Below are 27,748 nucleotides of genomic sequence, written 5' to 3' on the forward strand. Positions count from 1 at the left end.
TCAGATCCTGCTAGTCTTTTAGAGTCACAGCATAACCTCTTTGGTTGCATGAATAACATTTCACTCGCACATTCTTCATTACCTTGTAAACTTCTGTAGGATATTCCTAGACTAACCTTCCGAATGGAACAAAGTTGATTTCTCAAGTTACTCAGCACAACACTTACCGCACTGTCAGTAGCTAGTGACACACTTAGCAACAGAATGGGATATTCAGCATGTTTCAACTATAGTTTACTACAAATTCATACGCAGCTAACTTCTTAGTCGTTTTAATAGTAAAATCTTCTAGAATCTGCTGTGTTGCCAATTATGCACAATTTTACATGTATTGCAGCTCTGCTGCTTGGCTAATGACATGATCATTGAACATTCGATTTGGATAATCACATTTATCATGAGACAAGTCCTTAGCATTTTAAAGTAAATCCACCTTGTACAGAGGCACAAACTAAAGAGAATTGCCATGGTTATGGATTTGATCATTGAGTACAACAGTCATAAGTACCTGATTACCCTACTCAGTTGCAAGCACATTCTTATAAGCAAAACAGTTTCAGGGTCTATATTTGCACAAAGAGGTTTGAAGTTCCAATCACGCTTTGAACAAAAACTTAATGTAAGAAATTCACAATTTTATTAACAGAACAGAACAAACAATCCCAAATATGATATCAACACAAAATACACAAGAAGAATGCACAATGAGAAACAATAAAATTTTGGATATTTTCAATTGATGAAATTTTCTGGACAAGAGATGAACTCATTGAAGCATCCTTACACTTTCACTGACAACTGGATAGATAAACTAGGAACCTCCATTTGTGCTACCAGTCTTCCTTGACTATTTTTGACTTCTCAAGTATGAACTTCCCTTCCTTGTACTTCTGCGTTTCCTCATAGGCTCGTTCATACTTCCAACCAAGAACTTCATGGCAGTCAGAACAGTAGACATCAGCAACAGTGTGGAGACCAGTCATGAGGTGCCTGTCCTCTTTCGGCCCCACCATAACGTTCATTGCATGAGAGAAAAGAAAGGCTCTGCCATTTCTTCCCTACAGATTCAAGTAAACAATAAAATCACTATCAAATAAAGGATCTTGTAATAATGCTTTCAAGTCTGGTCATTAATATTCGCCAAAGCAAGATCATCCAAAATGCACAATAATCAAATAAATATGGCTCAATTCGGTCTCAACACCAACAGCATATTAATCAATACAAATACATTACAAATTATAAAGTGCAGCATTATTTAACATTTCATTCCTCCTTTCCAATGTTAAGTGGTCAGAAATTCTCACTTCTCTTCATTACTAAATGACAGATTCCTCTTATATTCTTGTAGTTTATAGTCTAAACATTGAGCTCCGCATGATATCCTAATAATCAAATTTTTACAGCATAATTCATCACAAAAGCTTTACTCAAAAGGAAAATCATCATCAAGTTCCACACCTGAAAAGCTTTAGAGATGACATCGTCGTGAAGGGCGACATGGTTCCGGCAATTACAGCAACTGTACAATCTCGGCCCAATTACCAAATCCGCCATCGATGAATATCCAAAATCGAGACCCTTTTGCAAAAAACTAATTCAATATTTGCCAGAATTGAGAAAATAGAAAAGTAATACAACTTATATTCAAGAGTAGGATCAATAAGAAGCTCACCTTCTTCACCAACAGACTGCAAAGAAAAGATATTGACAATCAACTATCTTATATCCAATATCTGTTGGGGAACTAGGCAGCGATAACGTGAAGGATCAGACTATGCAAGCACTAAGATTGTCGGTTAGACTAATAATGCCAGCAAATTAAGACTAATTACAATGAAACAGATATATTAAAGGCAAACTGAAAAGGACATTATTGCTATCCAAAAAAAAAAAAAAATGTGGCGATGAACCAGAAACATCCTAATGGAAGAAGACTCAGAAAAATATCAGAGACAACAAAATAAGCAAAATCAAGTAATTGAAAACGGTTTTACCCAAGGAAACACTTGATGATCCAGCTGTCAAATTCAACATTAGCAAACACTATCAAAATCCCATATTTAGAAACCCAAAAAAATAATAATAATAATAATAAAAAAGATGAAATTTTTTCTCCATAATTGTGAATTATACAGTGAACCGACATCTGCCCAGATCAGTAATTGCAGAAAATGTAATTTATCTCAACAATTTACCAAGAATTGAACACAAGCACATAGATATAGATGCATATATATATATATATATATTTTTTTTTTTTTTGGTAAATATATATATGTATTTTAGATGAATAAATATATATATATACCTGGAGAGTGCGGCATGGTGGGTTCATAAAGAAGAAGGCTTCGAAGAAGAGAGAGAGAGAGAGAGAGAGAGAGAGAGAGAGTTGTAGGGTTGTATGAAGTGGACCAAGAGGGTTTAAGTTTGTGTCGGAGTTTGATGGTTTTTTTTTTTTTTTTTTTTTTCTGCAATGAATGGGAAAAAGATGACGACAAGTTGCCTTGAAGGTGTCAGGAAAATTGACATCACATGGCTGCTTAAATTACAAAGTTTACCATTTTTTTCATCTTTCTTTTAAAAAAAAAAAAATTTCTTTCATATATTATATTTTAATATAAAAGAAATAAAAAAGATTTCTTTTATTTTTGTTAAAAAAAAAAAGTAGTACTAAACGGCGGAATGCAAAGCTGCCAAAATAGAAGTCGGTCAAAAGGAAGAAGAAGGAAGTGAAGCCCACCACTATCTTCAGGACACAGTCACATATAGATAGATAAGAGTCATTGAGAGAGAGAGAGAGAGAGAGAGAGCCCTAAATTACAGAGAAAGCTTCTTTTGCATATTACGTGGTTTTCCCTGTCATCTTCCGCACATGTCATGAGCTTCCAATATCAAATTTATCCAAAAATCAAAATACAATTTATTGAATTCTGATTCGGATACACCTCCTCCTTCACTTCAATTTTATTTGTTTTTGCCCCACAAAATCCAAATTCATGTATTTTGAGAAACATTTTCATTGTGATTTTTATGATAATTTAAATATTTTTTTTAGTAAATGAATCTTCTTAAATAATATAATAATATACATGTACAATCAGTTTTTTTTATCGCAACACAGTGTATAAAATAAAGATATAATATAAATTAGTTAGGATATATTGCTTGTTTATATTCCATTCAAACTTATTTGCATTGTATTCTATTGAATCATGAGGATATTGGTATATATATTACAATAAGTAGTTAAGTGTATTTAAGTCCTCAGACAAAACAAAAAAAAAGAAAAAAAAAAGGATAAATTTATTTTTTTGATTATTTTATGTTTTTTAATTTTATTTCATATTTCAAGGCCACAATACTATGAATATCCAAAATAAAAATGCTGCTTTTTTGTTGTTAGTCAATGACGTCCACAGCCCAAATTCCAGCAATTTTGGGCTGAATATATAAAGTGGGCTTTTTTTTATGTGACCGAGCCAACAGATCATGGGGGTCCATGGATATCATTGCTGTTGTCCTGTTGCCTTTTTCTCAGGTCGCATTCGGTCAGCTTTTATAAAATTAAATATTAATACATAATTGCTTTTTTTTTTTTTTTCTTTTTTGTTTTTTTTCTGCTATAACATATAATTGATTTGGCATTGATGATTATATTTATGTCCCCATAAGAAGAAAGGCAGTTGGCCCCTAAAAGCTTTGTCGCTTGCATATTATTATTATTATTGTTTTTCTTACTTTAGGTAGCAATCCTAATACACCCACCAATCAACTTTAGATTTTTCTTTTCTTTTTTTCTTTTTTTTGGCCATAAATCAACTTTAGATTTTTAGTTATTAAAGATCATAAATAGACGTTAAAGGGATTTGGTAATTTACATGCTTTCATGTTTGTGAATTGACTTTTAAAAAAAAAAATAAATAGGCGGGAATATTCTATAGAAAAATTTTCAGTCATCACCATTCGAAACTTATGTAAAGCACCTGAAGTATTTTTTTTTTTTTTTTTTGGGGGGGGGGGGGGGGGGGGTATCGGGGACCTAATTGGTAAATTTACAAATAATACATGTATAATATGTGTACGTACATATTTAAAAAAAAATATCAATTTTAAATGTATGGAAAAATACATTTTTTTTGAAAGGAAAAATTTTAAATGCATTAGATATATTGTTGTGTTTATATAAGTGACAAAATACATATTTTTGGGAAAAAAAATTATTTATTTTTTCTCTTTTACAGAAGCATTAAAAAAATGTGTATGAAAATGATTTTTTAATTTGATTCTTTTATTCTTTTAACTATTTTTTTTAATGTTTTTAGTATATTGCATTATTATTATGTTACTGATAGTTATATTTTTATTATTGTTAAGGAAATAAGTAGGAAATTAATGCCAATAATCAAGCTACAAATTCAAGAAAGAAAGGAGGAGTAAATACCTGCTATCATAGAGTTATCAGTGTAAGTTTCCAAGAATAGCAGAGTCAATTAATACAATTTTATATGGTCATTCCTATAATTTTTTCTATGATTAAATTTATTTATCTTTTGTCAAACTCTATAAATATAGCATATGAACTTGTACTGAATATATTGAGAATCTTAAATCAACGATAGAAGTGTTCGCATTTCTCATTCTTGTCTCTTCTATTTTCCTATTCTAAAACTTCTTTATGGTACCGAAGCTGGTTCAATCCATTGCTTTAGCTTTGATTAGTTTCTTTATAAAATAATCTTATTTTTGCACAATTTTTTATTAATTTGGTTATATATATATATATATTTTTTTTTTTATGCTTATTTGTTTGTTTTAGTACATTGTTGCTCTTAAGTATTTTGATAAGTTTCTAGATGATTTACGACCTCTATTGATCCTCTATATGATCATTGATCATAAAAACTAATGCTATATATATATATATATATAGCAAGATACATTATGAAAACTTAGTAACTAAGATCAAATAAGGATGCCCCACAATGTTGTCTATTTTATTTCATTCTTTTGAGATGTGGTTTGTCTTATTTGAGAACAGTGCTTAGTTCTTGCTATCTTATTGGTAATTAAAAAAGAAAGAAAGAAGGAAGAATTATAAAAGAAGACAGTCATCCACTAAAAAAAAAGAAAGAAAGAAAAATTGTGGCCATGTGTTTTTGTTCAAGCCACAAAAAAAAAAAAAAAAGTAATTATTAACTCGAAATACGTTTCAAGAATGTTATTTTAATCCTAAAAATCATCAAGAATTTATAACCTATACCAGTGTGCTAATTGATTTTTGTTGGATTTTCTACAAGGTTGCAAATTCTAACTCCTTAAAAGAGAGTTTTAGACGCCGAACAAAAAAAAGCAAGCAATTTGGCAAAATATGTTTATGATGACTATGTATTTCCTTTATTTCTTTCTCAAAAGCAAGTTGGGTGTTCCTTTCATTTCCACTCCAGTTGAGGGGGCATGTTAAGGGAAACAAATCAAAAGATTAATGCCAATAATCAAGCTACAAAGTCAAGCAAAAAAGGAGGAGTAAATGCCTACTATCATAAAGGTAGCACTGTAACTTTTTAAGAATAATAGAGTCAACTAATACAATTTTTATATAGTTGTTTCTAGAATTAGATTTATTTAGCTTTTATCAAGCTCTAAAAATAGAGCGAATGAACTTGTACTAAATCCATTGAGAACCTCAGATCAATAATAAAAGTATTTGCATTTCTCATTCTTATCTTTTCTATTTTCTTATTCAAAAACTTCTTCAATCGCATATATATATATATATAAAACTAATTTTGATATGTAATTTATACTCATATTTTATGTCCCATATTTTTAAATTTAAAACGTATTATACATGTACATATTGAATTTATAATTTTTTTTCTATATTTTTAAATAAATAAAAATGATTTATGCATATTCATATTATTTACGTAGTTTTGTTTTCCTGGCATTCAACTAACAATAATTATGGATAAAATATTATGAATTTTTGGTTAAGAAAATAGTGATTTTGTTATATGTCCCATAAGGACAGGCTGAAAAGTGTTTGTGTGTGAAATGTAGAAAAGTTTACAAATGGATGACATTTAATGCAGTGTTGCCTTGAGGTAAATTTTCTGATAATTTTGTACATATGCATGGATTCGAATTTGATATGCATACCTGCCCAAGTACATGGGAAACCCTAGGTTCATACGGAAGACAAACCTGGCAATGGGGTATGCAACGTGGCTCCAACTCATCCGCTACCAAAATATTGGAATATGGAGGGCAAGTGGGTGAACCTCTTTGAAATTCTTTTTTTAAGGATTTCTAAACTAGTTTTTTTCTTCTTCTTCCTTTTTTTTTTTTTTTTTTGGGTGATATATAGCTTAGTTTTGGTGATCATTTTCGGAAGTTAGTTATTTTGTAACTAACATAGTTTATCTTTTAATCAACATTTCTGATATTCTAATTTTTTAAATAAATGTACTTCATCTTGTTTATTGTATTTGAGAATGAAATAATCTTTTAACTAGTTTTACAATCAAAAAGAAAACCTTTGTACCTTAAACAAGCAGCAATAATGCTAATTCTAGATTTTAATTACCAAACAGACAAAAGCAAAATGATTAAAAAAAAATGTCACAATTGAATTATAAAAAGACAGAATCGATCTAGGAGTACTAAAGTAGTAAAATAATAGATTCAACAAGGTAAAGGGACATGTATGTTTGAATGTGATTGGACCCTACTACAAGAAAAACTTAAGAAAAACTTTTACATGCAAATATTATATGGATGATATGATGTAACAAATCACTCATTTGTTAAATATGTAAAAATATTTTATATAAAACTCATATACTTTCAGTTATTGTGTATAACATTGTGCATGAACAAGATTATATAAGTCATAGAATTTATATTGCACATGATAATTGAAAATAACATAACTAACCTAACATAACAGTTAAATATAATATTTTCTTCTAAAAAAAAGAATAAAAAATTATATAAATATACATTTTAATCTTTTAAAATTATCTCTCAATTTATGACGAGAAATATATTAAGAATTTAAAATTTTTACATTCTCAATTAGATTTTTAATTTTATATTTATTAAATTAAAATATCATCTACACTATATTTTTCATGTATTGTCCACTACAAACTGAAAGATAATTTTTGCAAGAATGGTTCTTTAAAAAAAAAGAAAAAAAAATTCGGAAAAAAAAAAAGAAAAAGAGCAAATTAACTTTGAAGATCTTGTCGCCAAAAGGCTAGAGTTAAAACACAGTAGAGGAAGACAGAGGTAAAATTGAAATTGAACGGTAAATGGCAATCGTACTCACCACCTTTAATTTTTCCTCCATCCCAATTTCAGCAGCAACACTACTCCACCTAATAATTTTGTCAACAATTAATATCCCCTACATCCAACCAAATTTTTTAAGATCTAATTTTACCTATCATTCCACAACGAAGCCTTCCCTATCTACCCACATTCTAATTCTAAGTAATTCCCCGGCGTATATGTATATATACATATATATACTCCATGCAAAACTAATATATCTTGTTGCCATATTTATCTTTTAAATTCAAACCCCACCAAAAATTAATTTAGTGGGAGCTTATTACTCCAATGGAAGAATCCACTCATGAAATCACATCCCCTCTATGTAATGAAGCCTCTTACTATATACTTTTGAAGAAACTTGATCAAAATATGTTCTGTTTTTTCTCTGTTTTATGCATATAAACACACATGATATATAAATGTCCTTTTTAATTTTTTGATTAATTTCTGTGTTGTTGTGGGTAATAATTCAGTATCCAAGGATGATGCGAGAGGTAGAGACATCAGCAGCAAACCATCTTCATCTTCATCACAGGAAGCCAAGCTATTATCAAAATCTAATAAACCAGAGGTTGAGGAGGTTGACCCGGAAGAGAACTCGCCGGTGGAACAAGTAGCTCTGACGGTACCAACCACAGACGATCCCACCCTCCCTGTCTTAACGTTCCGAATGTGGGTTCTAGGTATCTTATCGTGCGTCCTCCTCTCGTTCCTGAACCAGTTCTTCTGGTACCGCAAAGAGCCGCTCTCCATCACATCCATCTCGGCCCAGATAGCCGTGGTTCCACTGGGGCAGCTTATGGCTTCCAAGATCACAAACAGAGCCTTCTTCAAAGGGACAAGGTGGGAATTCTGTTTAAACCCAGGTCCATTCAACGTCAAAGAGCACGTGCTCATCACCATTTTTGCCAACTCCGGAGCAGGGACGGTGTATGCCATTCATATTGTGACGGTGGTTAAGGTTTTTTATAAGCAACATCTCACCTTTTTTGTCTCCTTCCTTGTTGTTATTACAACTCAGGTAATCAATTGCTGCTTTATTTCTTTTTCTTTTTCTTTTATGTTTTTAATTTCTATCAAATACTTTTCGTTAATTAAAGAATTAAGGACATGTTATTGATGGATGGGGCTCGATTTGTTTTAATGTAGGTTTTGGGCTTTGGATGGGCAGGGATTTTCCGAAGGTACTTGGTCGAACCGGCGGCGATGTGGTGGCCGGCAAATTTGGTTCAGGTTTCATTGTTCAGGTAATTAATGTGTTTGACTGGTTGGTACGATAATGCGTATAAGAAAATAATTGATGCTAAAAATGCTAGGTGAGTTGAGGTTTGGTGGTTGTGTATGAAAGTTAAAGAGAGGTACGGTTTTCCATAGCTTTAGGTCATTGCAATAATATTGTTATCGATATGACACGTTCTAATATTTATTGGCTCATAGGAAAAATACAAACTATGATTCATGTTCTTTTTTGGACTAATGCCTCATGGGTTTGTTTTTTTGGGCCAAACTTTATAAATAATAACGCAACCTTAAATACAACTGTTCCGCTTTTTTTTTTTGAATGTAAAAGACTGATTTAAAAAAATTAGTTAGAGCTACTAGTGAGAAAAAACGAAAAATTTTAGTAAGTTATAGTTTTAAAATATTGCAATTTAGATCTTGGTTTTAAACCCTTTCTATTGAGTCATTTATTTTTGATTTAGTGCACATCGAGTCTCTTAGTTATGGTTTTTTTAATCATTAATGCAATTATGGAGTATGAGGTGCGAATTTTACAAATTGAATTGAATGTTTTATACTTTATTTAGTTATGTGAAGCATCTTAAACATAATATTTTGTTGGTTGTTATTGAAGAATTTGATGATAATTGAATCAACGTCTATTAAATAAAAAATAGAGAGCTTAATTTGGTGTATTTTAAAATTAAGGTTCAAATTGCTACGTTTTGAAACTAAATGATATCTAACTGTATTTAACCTTTTGTGAAACTTATAAGGAATTATTATGAATAAAAAAAATTAAGACTAAATTTGCGAAGTTATAAAGCCTTATAAGTCAATGGTGGATTGGAAAAAATAAAATAAATAAATAAATTATTCATTGGTGCAAACAGCTCATAATATAATCCCAACGAAGCTTTCAACGTGCGTACTAATTAATGTCTTTGTATATTTATTAACATGCCTAGACTGTAATAGTAAAATTTAATAATTGTTGGAATGTCAACTAGAATGGTATAATTTAAGTAATAAAATTACATATATATATATATATATATATATACATGAAATAAATAACCAAATAAATTGGTTGCAATAATCAATTTCATTTGATGATTCATGCTCGTTTATATATACATACATAGATATATAATTATGTTTTCAAGTTCAAAATATATATGAATAAAATATGCATCATAATTTAAATGTTGAATCTCAAACAACATAGTTATTTGATATGTTAATATATTATTTAATATTAAACTGTTATATATATATATATAGAAAAATTTTACTGGATCGCATCCAAAATCAATATTTTTTTTAATGAAAATGTTTATATATTTGCAATTAACAGGGCTCTCCACGAGAAAGAAAAACGGCCCAAAGGGGGTTTGACACGTACCCAGTTCTTCCTGATTGCCTTCATATGCAGCTTTGCTTACTATGTCTTCCCTGGCTATCTCTGTCAAATGCTAACCTCTCTCTCTTGGATATGCTGGATCTTTCCCAAATCTGTCCTGGCCCAACAACTAGGGTCGGGTCTGTATGGGCTTGGGATTGGTGCTTTAGGGCTTGACTGGTCCACCATCTCTTCCTACCTTGGAAGCCCACTTGCAAGCCCATGGTTTGCCACAGCCAACGTTGCTGCGGGATTTTTTATCGTCATGTATATTTTAACACCCTTGTTTTATTGGTTCAACGTCTACAAAGCCAGAACCTTCCCAATATATTCCGACGAACTTTTCAAATCCAACGGCCAAGAATACAATATCACTGCCATCATTGATTCCAATTTCCATCTGGACATTTCTGCCTATGAGAAAGAAGGACCACTTTACCTCAGCGTTTTCTTTGCACTGACTTATGGTGTTGGCTTTGCAGCACTCACTGCCACAATTGTACATGTTGCACTCTTCCATGGAAGGTATATATATATATATATATATAGCAACCAAAATATGTCCCCCCAAAAAATATGTTGTTGACCTAAAGAAGATGCATTAACCAGCTAATTGTAGCTCTAATGTTGATTTTGGTGAAAAAATGCAGAGAAATATGGGATCAAAGCAGATTGAGTTTTCAAGAGAAAACAATGGATATACACACAAGACTAATGAGGAGGTACAAACAGGTACCGGAATGGTGGTTTATAGTAATTCTTATAGCCAACATTGCAGCAACTATCTTTGCTTGCCAGTATTACAATGATCAGCTTCAATTGCCTTGGTGGGGTGTTTTATTGGCTTGTGGAATTGCCATTTTCTTCACTCTTCCCATTGGAATCATCACCGCCATTACAAACCAGGTGAGCTCCTTCTCTCTGTGCCTTCAGTATTGTTTCAAGCTTAATTTCTGTGATGCTGCATAATTGATGACTATACCTATTCCATTATAATTGATGAATCACAGACACCAGGGCTAAACATAATCACAGAGTATATAATAGGGTATATATACCCAGGATATCCAGTTGCCAACATGTGCTTCAAAGTGTATGGTTATATTAGCATGAACCAAGCCGTTACTTTCTTGCAAGACTTCAAGCTTGGTCACTACATGAAAATCCCTCCCAGGACAATGTTCATGGCACAGGTCGGTTTTCATTCCAGTATGTATTTCCTCTGGTTAACCATTCTAATAAGGGAAAATTACAAAACAACCCTTTCGAAACTTTCACCTGTGCATCAAAGCCCTCTACAATTTTTTTTTTTTTTTTCTGGATTAAAAGGGATAAAAATTGAAAGATGACACAACTTGTGTATTTTGGATCTCTTTTTCTTTTATCAACTTCAAAAACATTAATTAAAAAAGTTTACAAATGGGGCAAAACAACAAATTAATTAATTGAACAAAAGCTTACTTTGAGGTTAATTAATTTTTTTTTATTTTATTTTGGTTAAACTTAGATTGTGGGAACCTTCATAGCTGCGATTGTGTACTTGGGAACCGCATGGTGGCTGATAGAAACCATCCCAGACATATGTGAAGATTTATCATCAGTATGGACATGTCCAGGTGATACAGTATTCTATGATGCATCAGTAATATGGGGTTTAATTGGACCTCGAAGAATCTTCGGAGACTTGGGGACATATGAAGCCATCAACTGGTTCTTCCTAGGAGGAGCAATTGCTCCAGTGCTAGTATGGTTAGCAGCCAAGGCATTCCCAGAGCAAGAGTGGATTAGGCTCATCAACATGCCGGTTTTGATAGGAGCCACTGGAATGATGCCCCCTGCCACCGCTGTAAACTACACGACTTGGATCATTGTTGGATTTCTGTCTGGATTTGTGGCTTATAGATATAGGCCAGATTGGTGGAGGAGACATAATTATTTACTATCTGGTGCTCTTGATGCTGGACTTGCTTTCATGGGGGTGTTATTGTATTTTGCATTGGGTTTGGAAGATGTTAGTCTTAATTGGTGGGGTAATAACCTTGATGGATGTCCTTTGGCTTCTTGTCCCACTGCCAAAGGTGTTGTCATTGAAGGTTGCCCTGTTTACAATTGACACATATGGATTTGTCTATATTTACCAAAATATTTTTTATCAAATTTTTTTATTAAAATAATTTATATTAAAAATATTATTAATTAATATATTTATATAATTTATAATAAAAAAAAACTGATAAATAAATTAAAAAAATAAATCAATTAGATTTTATCATATTATTTGATTAATACATTTGGTGAATATTCTGATAACTTTAACATTTATCAATCCGTAAAAATTGGTGGACATCAAGATTATGTTAACTGGAATTTGGGTATGATGTCAAGGAAATTAATGTATGACTTGCAATTTATAGGAAATTATTCGGTTTGAATTTTATTTTATTCAGCACTGGTATGCAATTCAAGCAAATTTTTATGAACTGTTCCTTTCAGCATCTAGTAGATAATCTGAGTCTGCTAATTCTGCTCCATATCTTGTGTAATTGGAGCTCTTTTAGCTCTGTATATGGGGTCCTTGGGCCTGAGCTTCTTCCTTCTGATTTTGCTGACATTGTAAATCTTGAGACAGGCTGTGTGGCCAGCTCTTTGATTTTTTCATAAGCTGTTCCTTACCTTTTCGGCTTATAAAGCTCATTCATGAGGAAACATATATATATATTATTTGATGTTATCGTTTTGGCCATGAGTGAAAAAGTTTAAACCCCGTGTCAGATTTTTGGTAAATCATGATATTATATTTCTTTTCTTCTTCTTTTTATTATTATTATTTTTTTGTTTGTAATGTTAAAGTATTATGTCATACAAAATATCTCTTTTTTTTAATATAAAAAATATAATTTATAAAGAATCATAAGTTATAATATCGTTGGTGGACAATAATTGGTGCAAAACAAATAAACAAGCACAGGATCTGTGGCAAAGAAAGAATAGTTCAAATATATTTAAAAAAAAAAAACAAAAGAAAGAATAATTCTAATCAAAATTAAATAATTTGGTTAACAAATTTTTTGTTTTGGTCATAAAGTTTTATGTTACCTGTATTTTTTAAGCAAAAGGGACCATTGGAATGGCTTTTTATCATATCCAATCTTCCGGTTTGATTTCATTGTTAAAAAATCAAAACAACCAAAAAATAAAAACTAAAAAGTAATTTTCTTTTTTCTTTAGTACGTATTCTTAATGAGAACCTAATATAATTGTCCTAGCTAGTCAATTACATTTTAGTTGATTGTACAAATTTAAAATAGAAAGGGATAATATTGCAACAAAAATAAAATAGAGAAGGATTCTTCTATAATTTCCAAAAATATAGTGTTATTTTTTATTTTTTGATTTTTTCAATACAAAGTAGAATTATCATCTATATGTAAAATTATATTCATATTGAAAGCGACCACCGTATACACTACAAAAATCCCAAGCACAAAAAGTATATGCAAAATTATAATCATATCATATTTAAAGCGACCACCGTATACACTACAAAAATCCCACGCACAAAAAGTTGTAGTGGTGGAGAGAATTTTTACCCAAAAAAAACAAAGAAAGAAAAAAAGTAGGGGGGAGAGAGAGAGAGAGAGAGAGATAGAGCGATACCATGGAAGAAGAACCTAACCACCAAATCAGAATCCCTCTCTGTAAGCTTCTTATTCCCTATATTAATTAGTTGGATTTTCTTTCTTTATGTATATATATATATATGTGTGTATGTTTACATGAATCTCCATTTTGGTTTCTGTGTTTTACTTTTTGGTTTTATGGGTTCAGTATCTAAGGATAAGAAAGATGAAGACTACTTTACCAAGCAGTCAACTTCATCACCACCATCAAAATCCGACTCGGAAGATCAGTCTCCGGTGGAACAAGTGGCTCTTACTGTTCCCACCACAGACGATCCCTCCCTCCCAGTCTTAACCTTTCGAATGTGGGTCCTTGGAATTTTATCGTGCACCCTCCTCTCCTTCCTCAACCAGTTCTTCTGGTACCGAACTGAGCCACTCTTAATCACGGCCATCTCGGCCCAGATAGCGGTGGTTCCACTGGGCCAGCTCATGGCTTCCAAACTTACAGACCGAATGTTTTTCAAAGGGACAAGGTTGGAATTTACGATGAATCCTGGTCCTTTCAATGTAAAAGAGCATGTCCTCATCACCATCTTTGCAAACTCCGGAGCTGGCATGGTCTATGCCATTCATATTGTGACGGTGGTTAAGGTTTTTTACAAGAAAAACATTGGTCTTTTGGTCTCCTTTATTGTTATTATAACAACCCAGGTTAGTTAATTCGGTAATTTATTTGCTTTTCTTTTGGTTCTTTTCGTTTGAAAGAACAATATATAATTTAAATTTTTATTTCGATGGGTTTGGACTTAAATTAATGGTTAATTTTTTAGGTGATTGGTTTTGGGTGGGCTGGGATTTTCAGGAGGTTCTTGGTGGAACCAGCGGCAATGTGGTGGCCGTCTAATTTGGTTCAGGTTTCACTGTTCAGGTATTTATATATATACGATTTCAAGTTTTTAGCAAGTGATTCAGAGTGAGTGGAGGAGCTACTAAAATTTAGTTTTGGACCATTAAAAAAAAAAAAAAACATTGACAATGCACACTCGTGGTGTTTTGACTGGTTGGTAACTTGATTGTTATAAATGGTTTTAGCTTCAAAAATTTAAAAAAAAAAAAAATGGTGCTGCCATTTATTGAAAAAAACAAAAATGGTCCTATAGAAGATAAGATATAGGGAAGAGGAACGGACCAGAATCTTAGGTCTCCTTTCAGTCTGTTAAAAGAAAAATTCGAAACAAGTGGGAATTCAGAATTAGAAATTTAAAAAGTTTTTAGTTCAAACTAAATAACTCTATTTTCAAAAAATAAAAAATAAAAAATATATATATATATATATATATAGATATATAAATCCAAAAAAAAATTCGCTCTACATGTAAAAAGGAAATATTACAGAAAAATATAAATAAAATAAAAATTCATTTTTAATAAATTTAAAATTTTAAAATAAATAATAATTCAACTCAATCTACTCCTACCAATAAAAAACGAACACATTAATACATTATTTAAAATTCCAGCACTCCTTCCCGTGACCTTAACTCACTTCGTTTCCAAACAACCTACTCTTGTCCAGTTTATTTATTTATTTTTATTTTTTCTTAGCAACAATTTTCTTTTTATACTTTGATCTTAAACTCACCATCCTTTTGTTATGGGTACGAGCAGCGTACCAAAGCCAACTTCACTTGATAACTTAGTCCACTTAGTCCAGATCTGATATTTACTTGAGAGATGATTTTTACAGTTCCATTTAAATTTTACATAGTTTTATATGTTTTAATTATTTAAAATATATTTTTTCTTTTGCTTTTTTAAATTTTATATATATGTAATCTTTTTTTTTTGTTTCTGCGGCAACCATTAAAATAAATTGATGGCATGATGCAATAGGGTCTGCCGTACCTTCGACTTTCCCATTATGTTGGTTTTTACTTTGAAAAAGAAAAATTAAACGTTGCTTCTATATATATATATATATATAAAAATCAATAGTTGATGTTTTCTAATTGGTATATATATTCGGTATATGTCCTTTAGAATCCAAATCCAACTTTCTGATACTGTTGATATCCCTTTTAGATGGTGAGCGATCTTTCAAGTAGGGGTGCAGTTGTAGCCGTTTTGGCCAAGTCCATGCTTCTGCCCCTTCCCTGCCCCGCAGCAAATGCTGCAAAAACTACCCAAAAAAAAAGATCTTTCAAGTAAAAAAATGAATTAATTAATTAAAAGTAAAAGAATATAAAATTTATTTTATCAAAAACCAAAAAGAAAAAGACAAAGTGGCAGCAGTGCGGTAGGTCTACTGTACTTCCCTGGCCCCTGGGTAGCCATACACAGTGGGTCACTGGCGGTCGCTGAACTTAATGATTGAAGTTTTAAAGGAGGATGAAAATATTTTAATATATTTTGATGTTTCAACTAAAACTTTTCTTTTTATTTTTTAAATGACAATTTTTGTTGGGCCCTGTCTCATTAATGACAATTTTTGTTGGGCCCTGTCTCATAAATGTGAAAAATTTTGTTTTGCGTGTGTGTGTTTCTTTTTTTGCTAGAAGTTTTTTTTTTTTTTTTTTTTTACTCTGTCAAATGATGTCCTCTTTTCTCCTAGAATTACATAGCTTGAATACATAATGCGATGTTCTTTTCATTGAACTTCTTCCATTGTTTATTTTCTTTATTTTATCTGCTAAGGTAGAGATAAAAAATAAGTTTTGGACCATTAACATAGAAACACCGACAAACACACTCTCTTAGTGAGTGAAGGAGTTTTAAAAATTAATTTTGGACCATTAAAATATAAAAAATATTATTTGTTATCATTGATAATTATTATTAAAAAAATTATTTTAAAAATTTTAAAAGAAAAAAAAATATTCTAATTAAAAATTTATTTATAAAATAATAATTATCATCAACAATAATAAATAACCAAATCCTCAAAAAAAAAAGAAAAACACTTAGAAAACATAAGTAAACACACTTTTGTTTTGACTGGTAGGTATACTTTGTGGTTGTATTTAAAAATGAGTGCTGAAATACAGCTTTTAAAATATATATATATATATATATATATACTGAAATAGGGCATGAGATTGATTTTATTTTAAATCCACCCAATCATGTGTGTGACATAGAGCACGTTCTTTATAAAACTTGAGTGGATATTTAACATTCAAAGCCTGGCTTAGTTAACAAGCCATTTAAATTTTAAATCTATAAATAAGAGATTATAGATTTAAGAGAATATGTGTTCGAGATTATAGAACCACATATGAATTATAATTTGGTACGTAGAAACTGTTGCCTGCCAAAACGTGAACAATGAGATCGAACGTGCTGTCAAAAATGCCAATAAATTAATTGATTTTATTTTATTATTATTATTTTTTTATTGGTGAGCATGCCAACAGCTGGGCCAAGGCAGTAAGGCAGTATGTGGGAATGGCATTTGCCAACGCAACTTCCCTCAAGGGGCATATTATTTGATTTGATTTTTTTTTTTTTGGGGAATAAAATTAATTGATTTTATTATTCATACAGCATCTCGTCTATCTTATATTTTCTTTTTAAATGCCGTAAAAATATTATGACCCACTTTGCTACTTGCATATTATTATATTAACCAATGTTAATATTTGTGTATTGTCAAAGAAAAAAAACGAAAAGTTAATGTTAATGTTAATGTTTTTCTCGAAACCCAATGTTTTTGTTCGCATTGTTCTTAATGGTGAAGCTCGATAAAAAACTCTTTTACTTAATATAAATAACAGTAAAGATAAATGATGTAGTACAATAAGCCACTAATAATTAGATATTTAATAATTATTTTATAACGCTACATATTTTATTTTAATATTGCACATGATTATAAAATCATAAGGTTTATGTTCAAAGTTATTATTGACCATTGTAAAGGTGACCACACTTGCTGTAACCGTAGGCTTCAACTGTAACAAAGCTTAAGATGCATTCAAAATGCACAAAAGCCAATACAAAACATCTCAAACTTCGCCAAATTTCATTTTGTTTTCAAAAGGAACGAAGTTTTGGCTCCTCCACTCACCAAACCCATACTATGATGTAAGTTCCATAAAATAAAATAAACAAAAATATATATATATATATATATATAATTTTTCAGTATTTAATTTCAGAAGAAATTTACATGAGAGAAATAATTTAATTTTCCATTAACAGGGCTCTTCATGAGAAGGAAAAAAGGCCCAAAGGGGGATTGACACGCACCCAGTTCTTTCTGATTGCTTTCATCTGCAGCTTTGCCTATTATGTATTCCCTGGCTATCTCTTCCAAATGCTAACCTCCCTCTCTTGGATATGCTGGATTTTCCCCAAATCCATACTGGCCCAACAACTCGGGTCGGGTTTACATGGGCTTGGAATTGGTAGTATTGGGCTCGACTGGTCCACCATCTCTTCCTACTATGGAAGCCCACTTGTGAGTCCATGGTTTGCGACTGCCAACGTTGCCGCTGGATATTTCATTTTCATGTTTGTTGTAACACCCATATTTTATTGGTTGAACATCTACAAAGCCAAAAGTTTCCCGATATTTTCCCGCGATCTGTTCAAATCAAACGGCCAGAAGTATAACATTCAGGCCATCGTTGATTCCAATTTCCACATTGACATGGTTGCCTACGAGAAAGAAGGGCCACTTTATCTCAGCGTATTCTATGTAATTACTAATGGTGTTGGATTTGCTTCTCTTGCTGCCCTAATTGTACATGTTGCTCTCTTCCATGGAAGGTACTATCTTATAACTTTATTATCAACTACCAAGATTTGACACCAAAAAAAATATATATATATATATATATATTTATTTATTTATATAAATTTTTTATGAGAGATCCTCGTTCAGTTAAATCGGATATCTTTATGTGGTAAATGTTTATTTGTTGGATACATTAACAATTCTTATTTATAATAGAGACTTACCACTTAAATATGCCTCATTAATATAGTAGAGATTAGCTATATGTATATTATCATATAGGGATGACCCAGAAGATGTTTTTGGTGCAAATTAAAAACAGAGAAATACGGGAGCAAAGCAGATCAAGTTTTCAGGAGAAAACAATGGACATACACACAAAACTAATGAGAAGGTACAAACAAGTGCCTGAGTGGTGGTTTTTGGTCATTCTTGTGTCTAGCATTGCAGCAACCATATTTGCTTGTCAGAAATTCAATGATCAGCTTCAGTTGCCTTGGTGGGGTCTTCTATTAGCCTGTGCCGTTGGCTTTTTCTTCACACTTCCAATGGGAATCATCACTGCCATTACAAATCAAGTAAAGGAGTTTCTTGTCATTTTCTCGTTCAATATTTTACAAAATCATGTTATTATATGTATATTCACTTTCGCTAAACTAGACCTTGATTCTGTTTCATCATTTTGTGTTGCATTAATGGACAGTCACCAGGCTTAACCTTCGTAACCCAGTACATTATAGGGTATATATACCCAGGATATCCTGTCGCCAATATGATGTTCAAGGTTTATGGATCTATTAGCACATTACAGGCCATCACTTTCCTGCAAGACTTAAAGCTTGGTCACTATATGAAAATCCCTCCCAGAACCATGTTCATGGCACAGGTATATTGATCTCAATTCCCATTAGAATATTCCTCTACATTTATATATATACATATATCATAGACATATTGTTCGGCAAATTAAGCTGAATTTGATGAGTTTATAATTAATTAATTAATTAATTTGTTTATTATTGAAATAGATTGTAGGAACATTCATAGCTACCATTGTCTACTTGGGAACTGCATGGTGGCTGATGGAAACCATTCCTGACTTATGTGAGGATCCATCATCCATATGGACATGTCCCACTGACAGTGTGTTTTATAATGGATCAGTCATATGGGGTTTGATAGGTCCTCGAAGGATCTTTGGGGACTTGGGGACTTATTCTGCCATCAATTGGTTCTTCTTAGGAGGTGCTATAGCTACAGTTCTTGTATGGGTAGCCTGCAAGGCATTTCCAAGACAAGATTGGATTAGACTTGTCAACATGCCGCTGCTGCTCGCAGCCACAACACCAATGCCTCCGGCCACTGCGGTTAACGTGTCCACTTGGATCATTGTGGGATTCCTGTCAGGATTTGTGGTTTATAGGTATAAGCCGGAGTTGTGGCGGCGGCATAATTATGTACTTTCTGGTGCTCTTGATGCTGGCCTTGCCTTCATGGCGGTGCTATTGTATTTTGGTTTGGGCTTAGAAGGTGTTGGTCTCAAATGGTGGGGAAATGAGCTTGATGGGTGTCCCTTGGCTTCCTGTCCCACTGCCAAAGGGGTTGCAGTTGAACGTTGCCCTGTTCATCACTGAAGATCTCTGTATTGGATCCCTTCTCCTCCTTTTTCAGTTGCTTGCGGGAATTGTCCAAAAATTGGTGATGAATCAAATTGATATTAACCAATTTTTGTGGAAACTCAACAAAAAAAATGTATGTCTTACAAATGGAAAAACATCGATGACAAAAATTTTATACTTGTAAGAGTAGTCCTCATGTTATAGTTTGTTTTTTTGTTTTTAGTTTCTTTTATTTTATTTATTTATTTATTTATGTTTACTAATAGTTCTAATCCAAATTAAATTAATTTGGTCAATAATTATTTTTTCCTTTGGGTCATCTAGTTTTGTGTTATCATTATTTTTTAACCAAAAGCGACAAATGGAATGGGTTTTGTCATATCCATTCTTCAATTGGATTTCATTTGTTAAAATCAAAACAACCAAAAAAAAAATAAAAATAAAAAAACCAAAAAGTGATAATGCGAATCTGATATTATTATCCTAGCTAGTCAATTACATTTCAGTTGATTGTACAAATTCAAAATAAAAAGGGGTAGTACTGCAACAAAAATAAAATAAAGAAGGATTCTTCAATAATTTCCAAAAATATAGTTTCCCCACCCGGGCCACCCCTACCCCACCCCCTTTATACGACAAATACAAAGAAATACCATCATCTATGTAAAATTTTGAATAATTCGCCTCGAGTAATAGTGCGACGGTATAATCATATTGAAAGCGACTAGTGATCTCCATATATACACCACACAAACAAAAAATCCCACACAGAAAAAGTAGTAGTAGAGGAGACAGTTTTCACCAAAACATAAAAATAAAAATAAAAAAGGTAGAGGAGAGAGAAAGAGCTACCATGGAAGAAGAGCCTAACCATCAAATCAGAATCCCTCTCTGTAAAGCTTCTTCTTCCCTATAATAATTAGTTGGATTTTCTTTCTTTATATATATATATATATATATATGTATGTATGTATGTTTACATGAATCTCCATTTTGGTATATGTGTTTTATTTTTTGTTTTTCTGGGTTCAGTATCTAAGGATTGTAAGAAAGATGAAGACTATTGTACCTATCGGTCATCAACTTCATCACCACCATCAAAATCTGAATCAGTATCTCAGTCGCCGGTGGAACAAGTGGCTCTTACTGTACCCACCACAGACGATCCCTCCCTCCCAGTCTTAACCTTTCGAATGTGGGTCCTCGGAATCTTATCGTGCACCCTCCTCTCCTTCCTCAATCAGTTCTTCTGGTACCGAACTGAGCCACTCTTAATCACGGCCATCTCGGCCCAGATAGCAGTGGTTCCACTCGGCCAGCTCATGGCTTCCAAACTCACAGACCGAGTGTTTTTCCAAGGGACAAGATTGGAATTTACCATGAATCCCGGTCCTTTCAATGTAAAAGAACACGTTCTGATCACCATCTTTGCAAACTCCGGAGCTGGCATGGTCTACGCTATTCATCTTGTGACCGTGGTTAAGGTTTTCTACAAGAACAACATCGGTTTTTTCGTGTCCTTGGTTGTTATCGTAACAACCCAGGTTAGGTTTGCTTCTTTTAAATTGTTTCAACTTAAAAATATATGTATAATATTTTTTTTATTTGTTTTGGTTGATGGGTTTGGATTGATTAAATGGTTAAATTTTTAGGTGATGGGTTTTGGATGGGCTGGTTTTTTCAGGAGGTTCTTGGTGGAACCAGCGGCAATGTGGTGGCCATCTAATTTGGTTCAGGTTTCATTGTTCAGGTATATTTATGTTATATATATATACACACGATTTATATTTTATATATATATATATATATTTATAATTTCAACTTTTTAGCAAGTGATTCAGAGTGAGTGAAGTGAGTTTCTAAGAATTAGGTTTGGACCGTTGAAAACCTGACAAACAGTATTTGGCTGGTTGGTATAAATGTTTTCGGCTTCACAAATTTAAACCTGATAAATGTTACTGCTAAAAAAGATAAGATTTAGTGGAAGAAGAAGAGTACTTTTGAGGTTGCATTTAAAAATGAGTCCTGAAATACAGACCAGAATCTGTCCCAATAAAAAATAAAAACGTAATTTAAAATTCCAGCACTCGAACAGCAAATTTCGGATACTAGTTCAACTCTTTTTCTCTCGCAAATGGATGAAATCCACGTATGCGGATCCTATATGGATTCCATAGATTTGTGAGAGACAAGAGTTCTACCCCAAGAAGTAAGGTAGATATTTTATTGTCCAAGTCATATATACAGCAAGGTTCTTGACTCTTCTCAATTTTTGTACGGATCCAATGCTTTTTTTTCTTCTATTGTTCTCTCTCTTTTTAATTTTTTTTATTTATTTTTTGAGTAAATTTTATACATTGTTCTCTTAGACAGTCATTAAAACTTCTTCCATTTTTTTTTTTTAATCTGCTAAGATATTTTTTTTTTTTAAACGTGACTGAAAAAATATAATTACCACTGCTTTAGATTTCTAACCTACCATCTTTCATCTATGATGTAGTATCTTGAACATCCTCGTTGGGTCATGCATTTAATCAGTTTTTGAGTTCCATAAGAGCTGGTTAATTCCATCTTTTTTGAATACCTTCGATAACATGGTGGAGGAAGAGGTAGACATCAATTTCTCGCTAAAATACTGTTTTGTATATTTGTAATGTTGGAGGCATTTTAAGTCTTTAATATTAGAAAAAAAAAAAATCCTTCAAATAAAATATCTCTGACTTAGCGAAAAGAAGGAAAAAGAAGTAGCAATTAATCAGTTCTAGGGAGAAAATAGGGGCATAGGAAAAAAAGTCAAATGAAAAAAAAATCTTTGTTTAGAAGAATCAAAGCTTGTTGCTTGTAGTGGATGGCATGGACAAAGTGGCGCTGTCTGGAAAATGAGAGAGATAGGTAGCAGATAGAATAACTGGAATTTTCTAAGAGGTGTCCATTTCCCCCTTTTTATTTTTATTTTTTTAAAGTAATAAGTGTCCAATTTTTATTGGTTGTGGACAGAGTAAAGGGAAAGAAAATCCCAATCCCTGAAAGCACGAGCCGTGACATCTAGCACTTTCAGACCTTCTTATAAAAATTGAGTAGATATTTTCCACATTTAAAGCCAAAAACAGAAATAAATAAATAAATAAATAAATACATATCCCACATATGAATTATGATTTTATAGATGCTGTTGCTACCAAAACGCAATCAAATGGATCAAATGTTGCTGTCTTTATTGGTTAGACATAAAATCAAATAATGAAAACAAAAAATTAAATTAAATTAAATAAGAAGCAAATGGCTGACAAAAAGGCCAATAAATTAGTTGATTTTATTATTCATGCAGCATCTCAACTGTCTTTCATCTTCTTTTTAAAACTTGCATATTATTATATTGACCAGTTTTAATGTTTTTGTTTTTGTTTTTATTTTTTAGAAACTGTAATATTTTTGTTTGCATTATCCTTATTGGTAAAGCATGGGAAATCTAATGATCCTACATATTTTATTTTTATATTATAAATGACTATAAAGTATAATTCATCCACTTTATGTTTAATATTAATATTGATCCTCATAAAGGTGACGACACTTTTCTAACGGTAGGCTTCACCTATAACAGAGCTTAAAATGCATTCAAATGCACAAAAGCCAATACAAACATCTCACAACTTCACCAAATTTCATTTTGTTTTCAAGAGGAACTAAGTTTTGGCTCCTACACTGACCAAATCCATATTAAGATGTAAGTTCCATAAAATAAAATAAACAAAAAATAAAAAAAAAAAACTATGAAATTTTTCAGTATTTAATTTCAGAAGAAATTTAAATGAGAGAAGTAATTTAATTTGCAATCAACAGGGCTCTTCATGAGAAGGAAAAAAGGCGCAGAGGAGGGTTGACACGCACTCAGTTCTTTCTGATTGCCTTCATCTGCAGCTTTGCTTACTATGTATTCCCTGGTTATCTCTTCCAAGTGCTAACCTCCTTCTCTTGGATATGCTGGATATTCCCCAAATCCATACTGGCCCAACAACTTGGGTCGGGTTTATATGGGCTTGGAATTGGTGCTATTGGTCTCGACTGGTCCACCGTCTCTTCATACATTGGAAGCCCACTTGTTAGTCCATGGTTTGCCACCGCCAACATTGCCGCTGGATATTTCATTTTCATGTTTATTCTGACACCCATATTTTATTGGTTGAACATCTACAAAGCCAAAACCTTTCCAATATTTTCCCGCAATCTATTCAAGTCAAACGGCCAAACGTATAATATTCCAGCCATCATTGATTCCAATTTCCACATTGACATGGTTGCCTACGAGAAAGAAGGGCCACTTTATCTCAGTGTATCCTATGTAATTACTAATGGTGCTGGATTTGCTTCTCTTGCTGCCCTAATTGTACATGTTGCTCTCTTCCATGGAAGGTACTATCTTATCACTTTATTATCAACCACCAAGCTTTGACATAAAAAAACTATCTGTGTGTATTCACCTAGTTTTTTTTTTTTTTTTTGAAATCTTGATTCTTTTATATATAGTATGTTTATATGACAAATGTTTATCTATTGGATACATCAACAGTTGTTACTTATAATAAGGATTTACCTCTTAAATATACTTCATTAATATAGTAAAAAATAGGTTATTAGATAATTCTTGAATATATATGTATATATATATAGGGTGCGTTTCTTATATAAAAAGTTTTTAATAAATCTTTTTAACAAAAGATCTTCACTTTTAAATTTATTTGATCTAATAGAGAGTAGATTTATTCTCCATAAAGCCCTGAAAATTCTTATACTTATATCCAAACATTTTTTATTCTAAGTAAACATAAATGACACTTATTCACTATGCACAAATTAATTCTTTAAAACACATTTCTCTCTCCTCGTTTTTTTTTTTTTTTTTTTCCATATGCAAAACAAATCTATGAATGCTTTCTGGCTCGTTTAACCCCTCTTTCTTAAAAAAAATCTTTCTTGGTAAACTTCCTCAAATCTTAAACAATTTCAATTTTTTTCAATTAGATATTGTTAGGAAATATCACCTTGAATTAAGAGTACTAGCTCCATATATTGATCATTTATCTGCATTTTATTTTATTTTTTGTTTTGGGTTTGGTTCTCTCTGTCTATACGTATAATATTTTAAAATGTAAATTTATGACAATTTACTTGCAAAATTAAATTATAGAGATTAATACAGTCCATTTAGCATTTAAAAAAGAAAACAAACACTCACCCATTGACCAAGTAGATTATGTTTTCTTTGAATAGAAAATAAATAAATAAATAAATGAGGAGAGAGAAATGTGATTAGTGCATGGCAAATAAATATCATTTGCTTCACTTAAAAAAACAAATGTTAGGTTACGAGCATAGAATTTTGAAGGGTTTTAAGAAGAACAAATCAATACCATTAGATTAGATAAATTAAAAGGTGGGGATCATTTATTAAAAATTCTTGTATGGGAACCCTCCCCTATTATTACATAAGGATGATGGTGAAGATTTTTTTTTTTCTTTTTTGTACAAAATAAATACAGAGAATTAAGGGAGCAAAGCAGATCAAGTTTTCAGGAGAAAACAATAGACATACACACAAAACTAATGAGAAGGTACAAACAAGTGCCTGAGTGGTGGTTTTTGGTCATTCTTTTGCCCAGCATTGCAGCTTCCTTATTTGCTTGTCAGAAATTCAATGATCAGCTTCAGTTGCCTTGGTGGGGTCTTCTATTAGCCTGTGCTATTGGCTTTTTCTTCACCCTTCCAATGGGAATCATTACTGCCATTACAAATCAAGTAAAACAGTTTCTTCTCATTTTTGCATTCAATATTGTACAAAATCATGTTATTTTATATGTTAAATAGACTTTGTTTCTGTTTTATCATTTTGTATTGCATTGATGTACAGGCACCACCCTTAACCACCATAACCCAGTACATCATAGGGTATATATACCCAGGATATCCTGTTGCCAATATGTTGTTCAGGGTTTATGGATCTATTAGCACTGTACAAGCCATCACTTTCTTGCACGACTTCAAGCTCGGTCATTATATGAAAATCCCTCCCAGAACCATGTTCATGGCACAGGTATATTGATCTCAATTCGCACAAGAATATTCCTCTACATTATATACATACGTACATACATATACATATATATATATATATATATACATATATCATAGAGATATCGTTCAGCAAATTAAGCTTAATTTGATGAGCTTATAATTAATTAACTAATTTTTTTGTGATTAATTAGATGTTTGGAACTCTCATAGCTACCATTGTCTACTTGGGAACTGCATGGTGGCTGATGGAAACCATTCCTGACTTATGTGAGGATCCATCATCCATATGGACATGTCCCACTGACACTGTGTTTTATAATGGATCAGTCATATGGGGTTTAATCGGTCCTCAAAGGATCTTCGGGGACTTGGGGACTTATTCTGCCATCAATTGGTTCTTCTTAATAGGCGCTATAGCTCCCGTCCCTGTATGGTTAGCATCCAAGGTATTCCCAAAACAAGATTGGATTAGACTTGTCAACATGCCGGTGCTGATCGCAACCATGGCAGCAATGCCTCCGGCCACCGCGGTTAACATGTCCACTTGGATCATTGTGGGATTCCTGTCAGGGTTTGTGGTGTATAGGTATAAGCCGGATTGGTGGCGGCGACATAATTATGTACTTTCTGGTGCTCTTGATGCTGGCCTTGCCTTCATGGCGGTGCTATTGTATTTTGGTTTGGGCTTGGAAGGTGTTGGTCTCCATTGGTGGGGAAATGAGCTTGACGGGTGTCCCTTGGCTTCTTGTCCCACTGCCAAAGGGGTTGTGGTTGAAGGTTGCCCTGTTCACCACTGAAGATGTAAATAATGCTACTAACCAGCTCTTATGGAACTCAAAAACTGACTACTATAAAGGCGACGATACTTGCTATAACACTAGGCATCACATGTACGTAACAAAGCTTGAGATGCATTCAAATGCACAAACGCCAATACAAAACATCTCAAACTCCACCAAATTTCATTTTGATTTCAAGAGAAACAAAGTTTTCGCTCCTAAACTGACCAAATCCATATTAAGATGAAAGTTCCATAAAATAAAATAAATAAATAAATAAAAACTAAGAAATTTTTCAGTATTTTATTTCAGAAGAAGTTTTGAATGAGAGAAATAATTAATTTGCAATTAACAGGGCTCTTCACGAGAAGGAAAAAAGGCAAAGAGGAGAGTTGACACGCACTCAGTTCTTTCTGATTGCCTTCATCTGCAGCTTTGCTTACTATGCATTCCCTGGCTATCTCTTCCAAATGCTAACCTCCCTCCCTTGGATATGCTGGATATTCCCCAAATCAATTCTGGCCCAACAACTTGGGTCGGGTCTATATGGACTTGGAATTGGTACTATTGGGCTCGACTGGTCCACAATCTCCTCCTACCTCGGAAGCCCACTTGTGAGTCCATGGTCTGCCACTGCCAATGTTGCCGGGATATTTCTTTTTCATGTTTGTTACAACACCCATATTTTTTTGGTTGAACATCTACAAAGCCAAAACCTTTCCAATATTTTCCCGCAATCTATTCAAATCAAACGGCCAGAAGTATAACATTCCAGTCATCATTGATTCCAATTTCCACATTGACATGGTTGCCTACGAGAAAGAATGGCCACTTTATCTCGGCGTATTCTATGCAATTACTAATGGTGCTGGATTTGCTTCTCTTGCTGCCCTAGTTGTACACGTTGCTCTCTTCCATGGAAGGTACCATCTTATAACTTTATTATCAAC

The 27,748-nt window shown here is 32.5% G+C and overlaps 3 protein-coding genes across 20 annotated transcripts; 2 read left to right on the forward strand and 1 right to left on the reverse strand.

Moving 5' to 3' along the window:
- Window positions 1-618: 618 nt before the first annotated feature.
- LOC107430059 (protein yippee-like At4g27745) lies at window positions 619-2,474 on the reverse strand. Of its 8 annotated transcripts, none has more exons than XM_048463862.2 (5): window positions 2,312-2,443; window positions 1,998-2,021; window positions 1,676-1,775; window positions 1,462-1,581; window positions 619-1,058 (listed from the first exon to the last, which is right to left on the reverse strand). In XM_048463862.2, the coding sequence occupies exons 4-5, from the start codon at window positions 1,555-1,557 to the stop codon at window positions 831-833; spliced, it is 324 nt and encodes a 107-aa protein (XP_048319819.1). In that variant the 5' UTR covers window positions 1,558-1,581; window positions 1,676-1,775; window positions 1,998-2,021; window positions 2,312-2,443; the 3' UTR covers window positions 619-830. The 8 variants fall into 8 exon arrangements, with proteins under 8 accessions (XP_048319819.1, XP_048319818.1, XP_048319816.1 ...); XM_048463861.2 differs by having other exon boundaries at window positions 1,676-1,786; window positions 2,312-2,436; XM_048463859.2 differs by lacking the exon at window positions 1,998-2,021 and having other exon boundaries at window positions 1,676-1,786; window positions 2,312-2,468.
- Window positions 2,475-7,430: 4,956 nt separating this feature from the next.
- LOC107430056 (oligopeptide transporter 7) lies at window positions 7,431-12,145 on the forward strand. Of its 2 annotated transcripts, XM_016040837.4 has the most exons (7): window positions 7,431-7,666; window positions 7,818-8,365; window positions 8,494-8,591; window positions 9,923-10,492; window positions 10,618-10,873; window positions 10,978-11,160; window positions 11,475-12,145. In XM_016040837.4, the coding sequence occupies exons 1-7, from the start codon at window positions 7,630-7,632 to the stop codon at window positions 12,078-12,080; spliced, it is 2,298 nt and encodes a 765-aa protein (XP_015896323.3). In that variant the 5' UTR covers window positions 7,431-7,629; the 3' UTR covers window positions 12,081-12,145. The 2 variants fall into 2 exon arrangements, with proteins under 2 accessions (XP_015896323.3, XP_024935015.3); XM_025079247.3 differs by lacking the exon at window positions 7,431-7,666 and having other exon boundaries at window positions 8,226-8,365; window positions 8,516-8,591.
- A 1,360-nt stretch (window positions 12,146-13,505) lies between these two features.
- LOC107430078 (oligopeptide transporter 7-like) lies at window positions 13,506-27,642 on the forward strand. 10 transcript variants are annotated; one of them, XM_060818017.1, is made up of 8 exons: window positions 21,439-21,491; window positions 21,632-21,697; window positions 22,448-22,556; window positions 23,552-23,674; window positions 23,791-24,360; window positions 25,488-25,743; window positions 25,856-26,038; window positions 26,211-26,894. In XM_060818017.1, coding segments are annotated over exons 4-8 (1,617 nt in total). In that variant the 5' UTR covers window positions 21,439-21,491; window positions 21,632-21,697; window positions 22,448-22,556; window positions 23,552-23,672; the 3' UTR covers window positions 26,817-26,894. The 10 variants fall into 10 exon arrangements, with proteins under 10 accessions (XP_048319810.2, XP_048319812.2, XP_048319809.2 ...); XM_060818018.1 differs by having other exon boundaries at window positions 21,463-21,491; window positions 21,600-21,697; XM_048463853.2 differs by lacking the exons at window positions 21,439-21,491; window positions 21,632-21,697; window positions 22,448-22,556; ... (3 more) ...; window positions 25,856-26,038; window positions 26,211-26,894 and adding exons at window positions 13,506-13,665; window positions 13,796-14,301; window positions 14,421-14,518; ... (2 more) ...; window positions 19,032-19,214; window positions 19,357-20,206.
- The last annotated feature ends 106 nt before the right edge of the window (window positions 27,643-27,748 follow it).

The sequence above is a fragment of the Ziziphus jujuba genome, chromosome 6 (genome assembly GCF_031755915.1).
Source record: "Ziziphus jujuba cultivar Dongzao chromosome 6, ASM3175591v1".
Classification (NCBI taxonomy): Eukaryota; Viridiplantae; Streptophyta; class Magnoliopsida; order Rosales; family Rhamnaceae; genus Ziziphus; species Ziziphus jujuba.